At 51.5% G+C, this 8,557-nt stretch overlaps 1 protein-coding gene across 1 annotated transcript; it reads left to right on the top strand.

The window, feature by feature from the left end:
• Positions 1–1,362: 1,362 nt before the first annotated feature.
• Positions 1,363–8,064, top strand: LOC101118574 (mas-related G-protein coupled receptor member A6-like). The gene has a single exon (XM_060404371.1). It carries the CDS (start codon positions 6,307–6,309, stop codon positions 7,243–7,245), a length of 939 nt encoding a protein of 312 aa, XP_060260354.1. The 5' UTR covers positions 1,363–6,306; the 3' UTR covers positions 7,246–8,064.
• Positions 8,065–8,557: the final 493 nt, after the last annotated feature.

Below are 8,557 nucleotides of genomic sequence, written 5' to 3'. Positions count from 1 at the left end.
GGGGTCTCAAGATCAAAATACGTGTGAAGCACCACTGAGGAGTTCCCAGAGATGTGGGAAGGGAGGGACGTGGGTGCCCTTTTCATTTACTGCACCAGCTGTGGGAGAGGCTTGAGCTGGCTGGCACAAAGATGCCAAGCCTTGGGCATGCACCTGTCTTTTGGGCAGACACGATCAGTGTCCTCTCCTATTACCAGCAGGACACTTTCCTTCCCTTCTTGTTCTTGTCGAGTGTGTCTAACTGTCAATTCTGGGAGGCACAATCTTGGAAAGACCACACCACGTCCTCATCACTGGAAAAGCATCTCTTGCAGTCGAAAGTAAAACGAAACATCGTGGGGAAAAATCCTCCTGGGGCGAATGTGGAAGGTGTTTTCCAGGCACTAAGTCGTGTCGGACTCCTCGCGAGCAGTGGACTGCAGCACACCAGGCTCCTCTGTTCTCCACTGTCTCCCAGAGTTTGCTCAGATTCATGGCTACCGAGTTGGTGATGCTTTCTAACCATCTTCTGCCACTCCCTTCTCCTTCTGTCTTCAATCTTTCCCATCATCAGGGTCTTTCCTGATACTTTGGAAGGTGTGCAAACCATTTCTGATTCTGCTCATCCCTGGGAAGCTTCGGAGCCTGGGCTGGACCATGGTGACTCCACGCCAGAGGGCATGACTTGAGACTTTGATCATTTATTTCTCATCTTCCCATGGGGCTTGGCCAGAGCTAGCCTCTCTCCAACCTCATCCTCCTGCTGTCTCTTCCCACGGGCAGGAGGTCATCCTGTCCACAATTAGACATGATTTCTGTAAAGAACGTGGCTCACATCTTCAGATGGAATAGATTCAGCTGTTCCCACCCAACCCCACGGTGCCCCCTGGAAGTGCTGATCTAGAAGCAAGGGTGCTCGGTGTCCAGGACATCTGTGTGGTTGTGGGGATATGAGAGGCTGAGACTTGGAAAGAGATGAAAGGACAGAGCACCTGGGAGGGTCAGGATGTGAGTTGAGGAGGAAGATCCCACACAGTGTGGCCCTGGAGGGACATTCTCCCAGGCACGACTCTCACATAAGAAGCCCCCAAAGTACAGCGGGTAGGTCAAAGTCTCAAACATCACCGAGATGATGGACGCCAAGAGTCAGGCTTGTTCCAGTGCACTGCAAACGTGCAGCAAAGGTGGTTCAGAGAAAAAGTCACTGGAGAGAGCGATTCTGAGAATATCGAGGCAGAAGTCAAATGTGAGGATGAGGCAACAGGGGAGGAAACGTGATCGTGAGATACGCTCCTGAGATGATGCTTGGACTCTGATTGGCCAGTGACCCCACACAGGAAAAAACAAGCAGCCTTGAGCCAACTTGATAACACTCAGAGCCCCACTCTCCTAAGGAGCTCCTGAGGGTGGCTCAGTGGTCCAGGGAGAGAGTGGACTTCTCCAAGATCAGACTTCTTGAGAAGGCCCTTCCTGCTCTCACCGACAGGATCCTGGGCTGACCCAGCGCCCAAGGTAAGAGCGAGTTCTCCACCTCCTCCTCTGCTATGCTCTTCTGGGTGGTAAGCTTGTGTCTGCTTTGGAGCCCAGAGCATCTGTGGCTTCTCAGGTTCCCCTTGCCTACCACTTCCCTGTGTCTTCCCTGACCTGCCATTGCTTTGTCGTTCATCCCACCTCTTCTCCCTGCCCCCCAGGCTTCTGCCTGATGCTCTGATGGGGAATGCTGATGTCTCAGTGGGGACCAGACCACTGATGACTAGGTCCTGCCCTTCGGGACGTTTCTCCAGTGGGGTTTCCCCATCATCTTAAAAAGATGATGCTGTGAAAGTGCTGCACTCAATATGCCAGCAAATTTGTAATACTCAGCAGTGGCCACGGGACTGCAAAATGTCAGTTTTCATTCCGATCCCAAAGAAAGGCAATGCCAAAGAATGTTCAAACTATCCAGCCGAAACAGCTCAGTTGGGAGAGCATTAGACTGAAGATGTAAAGAAGGCTCAAACTACCGCACAATCGCACTCGTCTCACACTCTAGTCAAATGATGCCTGAGATTCTCCAAGCCAGGCTTCAGCAATACACGAACCGTGAACTTCCAGATGTTCAAGCTGGTTTTAGAAAAGGCAGAGGAGCCAGAGATCAAATTGACAACATCCACTCTTGAAAAAGCAAGAGAGTTCCAGAAAAACATCTATTTCTGCTTTCTTGACTATGCCAAAGCCTTTGACTGTGGATCACAATAAACTGTGGAAAATTCTGAAAGAGATGGGAATACCAGACCACCCGACCTGCCTCCTGAGAAATCTGTATGCAGGTCAGGAAGCAACAGTTAGAACTGGACATGGAAAAACAGACTGGTTCCAAATTGAGAAAGGAGTACGTCAGGCTGTATATTGTCACCCTGCTTATTTAACTTCTATGCAGAGTGCATCATGAGAAACGCTGGACTGGAAGAAGCACAAGCTGGAATTAAGATTGCCAGGAGAAATATCAATAACCTCAGATATGCAGATGACACCACCCTTATGGCAGAAAGTGAAGAGGCACTAAAAAATAAAAAGCCTCTTGATGAAAGTGAAAGAGGAGAGTGAAAAAGTTGGCTTAAAGCTCAACATTCAGAAAACGAAGATCATGGCATCCGGTCCCATCACTTCATGGGAAATAGATGGGGAAACAGTGAAAACAGAGGCTGACTTTATTTTGGGGCTCCAAAATCACTGCAAATGGTGACTGCAGCCATAAAATGAAAAGACGCTTACTCCTTGGAAGGAAAGTTATGACCAACCTAGATAGCATATTCAAAAGCAGACAAAGATCCGTGTAGTCAAGGCTATGGTTTTTCCAGTGGCCATGTATGGATGTGAGAGTTGGACTATAAAGAAAGCTGAGCACCGAAGAACTGATGCTTTTGAACTGTGGTGTTGGAGAAGACTCTTGAGAGTCCCTTAGACTGCAAGGAGATCCAACCAGTCCATCCTAAAGGAAATCAGTCCTGGGTGTTCATTGGAAGGACCGATGCTGAAACTGAAACTCCAATACTTTGGCCACTTGATGCGAAGAGCTAACTCATTTGAAAAGACCCTGATGCTGGGAAAGATTAGGGGCAGGAGGAGAAGGGGACGACAGAGGATGAGATGGTTGACTGCCATCACCGTCTCAATGGACATGAGTTTGGGTGAACTCCGGGAGTTGGTGATGGACAGGGAGGCCGGGTGTGCTGCAGTCCATGGGGTCGCAAAGCGTCAGACACGACTGAGCCACTGAACTGAACGTATGCCATTTTTACAGCAGGACTACATAGCACACAGAGACAAGTGCCTTAAACCACAGAAGTCTGAAATGGGACAGCTATCGAGGCCAGCAGTCACAGGGCTCCTGAAAGAGGCAGTCTGGGGCCAAAGACGAGCCTGCCACAGCAAAGGTGGCCTCGTCCTGACCAGCCTTCAACCATCGAAGCCACTGCCCAGCCCAGGGGGGCAGGTTCCTTCCAAAATCAGGGCCCGGGAGATTTTGGTGAGCAAAGCAGGAGTTGTTCTTGATGACACTGATCTCCTAGTGATCAGTCCTTGGTGTCTTAGAATATTGTTACTAGCGCATTACGGATCTACAGTCTAACACCATCTAAAATACGGAAAACCCTGCCAGCTACTGATGTATTTCACTAGCTCAAACTTCCAGGATCCGCTGCTGTGCGGCCGGCCGCCGTCTGCTTCTGAGCCCGGCTCTGAGCTGCTCAGCCCTCACTCCCTCCTGTGTCTTCCTCCGCACTGTCCCCCAGCCCTGCCCCTTTCCACCCTAAGGCGTCCTCCTCTTCAGCAGCTTCAGCTCCCACTTACGATGTTTGTTAAATCCACAACTCCAGACCACAGCTCCCTTCCAAAATCTTGGCTATCTGGATGTCTTTATGTGGGTGTTCCACAAACAATCCCAAATCAACATAAGTAAAAATGAATTATCTTCTAATTATCTTCTAACTAGCTTACTGACTTCCTTCTTCAAAGTCTGCTTTAAAACCTTAAAAAATTTTTTAAATTTAAGTATCATTGATTTACAATGTTGTGTTAATTTCTGATGTACAGCAAAACGACTTGGCTACATGTATGTATATATACTCTTTCTCAGTTTCTTTTCCATTACAGGTTATTACAAGATATTGAATACAGTTGCCCGTGCTACACGGGAGGTCCTTGTTGTTTATCTATTTTATATCCAGCAGCTTGCATCTACTATATATAGTACAGCTTTTGAGTACATCATACAAGTGTTAATCGCTCAGTTGTGTCCGACTCTTTGCGACCCCACAGACTGTAGCCCGCCAGGCTCCTCCGTCCATGGGATTTTCCAGGCAAGAATACTGGAGTGGGTTGCCATTTCCTTCTCCAGGGGATCTTTCCAACCCAGAGACTGAACCCGGGTCTCCTGCCTTGAGGGCAGACTTTACTGTCTGAGCCACCGGGGAAGCAAATGCCCTAGTTAATTAGTGGGAGGGGTAGGAACCCAACCCAAACCCTCTGATCCCAAAGTCCCCCTGGCGCCCTCCAGTGAGTCCACGTTTCAGATCTAGCGGACGGGGTCCTGCGTGGTGATGCAATTTGCAGCAATAAGAACATGATTGAAGAGCGCACACTTGGGGGACAGTGTTAAACACGGCGTTATTCGTCGGCAATTGGATGAGCAAGTCTAGGGCTGAAGAGAGATGGAGGCTGACGATGTGTGTTTGGGAACTGAGTGACGAACAAGAGACCTTGTGAGCATGAGCGGATGAGATCAGATTCAAGGGCGTGGTTTAAAGAAAACAGGACAGAATGCTGGGGAACACGACCTGGAAAATATCAGCGTCTCGGGGAGGAGAGAATAAGAGGAGCTGAGTTAGGCCGAGTACAAAATAAGGAGAAGATGGAAATAAAGGAGGGGAAAGGCAAGAGGCATGTAACCTGAAGGGCAGAGAGGGCCTCTCGGAACCTGAGCCCGACCATGCAATGGGAAACCTCACGCAGGAGGTTCCTAACAGCTGCCGCAGTGGATAACAGCAGACTTATGACCTCACAGCTACAGAGGCCCAAGACCCAAAATACAGGTCTCACTGGGCTAACATCGAGGTGTGAGCAGGGCTGCCTCCCTTCCAGAGGCCCCTGGGGAGAAGCCGTTCCCTCGTCTCTTTCCATCTTCTGGAGGCGCCTGTGTCCTTGACTGGGGCCCTTTCCCTGCTCTTCCAAGTCAGCCACCACATCACCCCCACTTCTGTTTCCCACGTCACAGCTCCTTCCGTGACTCTCCTACCCTGCCTCCTTCTTATAAGGACCCTTGTGGTTACCTGAAGGGCCCACCCGGATGACTCAGGGTAATCTGCCTATTTCACAGTCAGCTGGTTGGCAGCCTTAATTCCATGTGTAACTTTTATCTCCTCTCTCCAAATCTCAGTCGTCATGGGCCCTGGGGATTAGGACACCTCTGGGTGGCTGACCCTCTTCTCTGAGTCATTAGAATCAGGATGGTATTGAAACAGCTGGAGTTGACGAGATCCCCTAGGGACTCAGGCACAGGTCTCCCTGAAGACCTCAGTGCATCTGTGCTGCTACTGAACAGAGCAGACTTGGCACCTGGACCCAAGTAAGGAGGTAGACCAGATGCCTCCACCCACCTTTACATCATCCGTCATTCTCCTCCCGTACCCCGAACTGCTCTTCATGGAGTAGACATGCTCCCTCAAGCCCCTGGCTCTTCCTCAAGTGGTTTCTTTGCATTGGGTATTATCTTTCTAGGTAACGTCTACCATGTCTTCAAGGGTCAACTCCCCTCTGAGTACTAGAGCTCCTGTAGTACTGCTCCAGGACAGTCACACTGCCCTGTAAATGGCTGATTCCTTGGCTTTCTTGGGGTCAGAGACCAGATCCCCTCAACTCCCCCACGCTGCTTTCTGCTCAGAGCCCACGCTGCAGGGGACACCCAGCAGATCAGCTTGTTGAGTGCAGAGATGAATGAGTGACTGCACTGATGCCCAAGAGGCCCTGCTCATGCGGACAAAGCTGAGCTCCCCTCTCATCCTCTAGAGAGAGCCAAGGGCCACAGGCTGGACCTGCACTCAATGCATTTGTGTCCAGGCTTGGGAGGGGGCGAAGAGGAGACGGGGAGAGAAAAAGAGACAAGTGAGGGAAGGTGGGAGGCACGGAGGGAAGGAGTGGGGGGAGAGGAAAGAGGAGACAGGGAGGGGGGAGGAGTGAGAGCCCCCCTCACTTGCCTGAGGGTCCATACCTCAATCTCTGACTCCCCAGGAGTGCCAGGTCACAGGACGGGGGGACCCAACAGTCCTGCCACGCCCGGATCGCCTCACCATGGACAATTACTGCGAGACTCATCATTTCAGCCCTGACGCTGCAGAGCCGGCTGAAGGGTCACACGATGTTGAGCACGTGGCCCTCCGGTCCCTCGCCGTGGTTGTGGCCCTTTGCGGACTGGTGGGAAATGGAATCGTGATCAGGTTTGTCTGTCTGTCTCACAAGAAGACCTCCTTCCTCATCTACAGCCTCAATCTGGCGATCGCGGACTTCATGAACCTCGGCTTCCAGATCCTGTTCTCTGTCCGCCAAATCCTGAAGCCGTTCCTCCACCGTTGCTTTGGTCTTCACGCCCTCTTCACGGTCCTGAGGTGGTTCTTCTACCTCACTGGTCTGGGCATCATGACCGCCATCAGCTTCCAGCGCTGTCTGTCCGCCCTCTTCCCCATCTGGTATCGGTGTCATTGCCCCAAGCACCTGTCGGCCGTGGTGAGTGCGCTCATTTGGATTCTGACCTTTCTGTTAAATATGCTGAGAGGTTATGCCTGCGGCCAGCTATTCACCAGGGAGGAAAAGTTTTGTGACGAATATAAGACTGCCACCGCCGTGTTGGTCTTCCTCCAGTTCTCCATCCTGGGCATATCCAGTCTGCTGTTGCTCCAGCGAGTCCAGGCCAGCTCCCAGAAGCATCAGCCCAGAAAGTTCCACCTGGTCCTCCTGCTCTCGTTCCTGGGCTTCCTCCTCGGCCTGCCCCTCAGCATCATCCGGTTCTGCACAACCGAGAAAATTCACGTCTTCAATGACATCTGTGTTCTCTTGTCCTGCATCAACAGCACGGCCAACCCTGCCATTTATGTCTTCACTGGGAGCCTTCAGAGGGAGCAGTCAACGAAGACCCTCAAGGTGGTCCTTCAGAGAGCCCTGGGTGAGGAGACGGAGGATGCTCAGGACCAGAAAGTGACTCCAACTGGCAAGACGGAGAGCGTGGGCCTCTGAATGGATGCGGGGGGAGCAGGTTCCCAGGGGATCAGTGTCCCTACAGTCTCGTGGCGGTACCCATGCCTCACTACCAGCAGGAGAGAGATCCCCAAGTCAGCATCCCCAAAGAGCTCCCTTACCAGCCTCCTTTCTGTGTAAAAACAGAGAACAAACCCCCAGAAGTAGGTGTGTGTGTGTGTGTGTGTGTGTGTGTGTGTGTGTGTGTGTGAAACCAAATGCACATGTCTGAGCCTTTTGGTTGTGTTCATTCGCTCAGTCGTGTGCAACTCTTTGCAACCCCCTGGACTGTAGCCCACCAGGCTCCTCTGTGCATGGGGTTTTCCAGGCAAGAATACTGGAGTGGGTTGCCATTCCTTTCTCCAGGGGATCTTCCTGACCCACGGATCGAACTCAGGTCTCTTGTGTCTCCTGCACTGGCAGATGGATTCTTTACCACTGAGCCGCTGGGGAATCCCATCGAGCCTTTCAAAACCTGTCAAATTATCCTTCAGAAAGTTTATGAAGTCACGCTGGCCAACCTCAGAAGGTCGACTTTGACATCGGACTTACTGTGAAAGTTCTGCTTGTTTCCAGGTTGGGATGCAGAATCCCTCTTGGGCAAAGCCTGGGCGTGGGAGATGATGCGGCTTTGTCCTCTGCCCATTTTCCAGGCGTGTTCTGGGGTCTGAATACAGTGCTTTTGTTTTTTTCTTCCTCGACTTTAAGTGGATCTACTTTCTGGAAGGTGTGTTCTCTCTCAAAGTCCTCTCCTTCTGTCCTTAGAATGCCAGCAAAATAAAGCTTTGTGACCAGTGCTTTCTGGGGGGACAACGTTCAGTTGGTGCCTGTTTGGTTCCGTCAGTAACTCATGCTACAGTGACACTCGGCTGTCCACGTGGTCCCCAGACTGCTTTGGTCATTTGAGGGAAGTGCTTCAGCCCAAGCTTATAGGACCACCTTAGGCTGAGAAGAAGGTGCTGATGGGTCTCACTTTTCGGGATCGACCCTGGAGACTCTGAGCTAGCTCTGGGTTTGACGTGAGGCTTGAGAGGAGATGGGGCTTTGGGCTTGTCTGTGGGGCTCAGAAAAAAGAGCCTTGTGTGACAGACTGGTACTGCAGACAGGAGCCCATCGCTTCTCACTAGCCAGGCTCTGGCAGCTCTTATAACCGGGGGACACTGCCCTAGAGCTGGGGGGACACTTCCTGTAACTGGGGGACATTACCTTAGAATTGGGGACACTGCCCTAGAGCTGGGGGGACACTTCCTATAACTGGGGGACATTACCTTATAATTGGGGACACTGCCCTAGAGCTGGGGGGACACTTCCT

The sequence above is a fragment of the Ovis aries genome, chromosome 21 (assembly GCF_016772045.2).
Source record: "Ovis aries strain OAR_USU_Benz2616 breed Rambouillet chromosome 21, ARS-UI_Ramb_v3.0, whole genome shotgun sequence".
NCBI classification, from domain to species: Eukaryota; Metazoa; Chordata; class Mammalia; order Artiodactyla; family Bovidae; genus Ovis; species Ovis aries.
Note: the sequence above shows the minus strand (reverse complement) of the source record. Positions and strands in the feature narration are given on the sequence as shown.

Coding starts and splice junctions, on each gene's coding strand:
- LOC101118574 (XM_060404371.1), top strand. CDS start 6,307: ATGGACAATTACTGCGAGACTCATCATTTCAGCCCTGACGCTGCAGAG.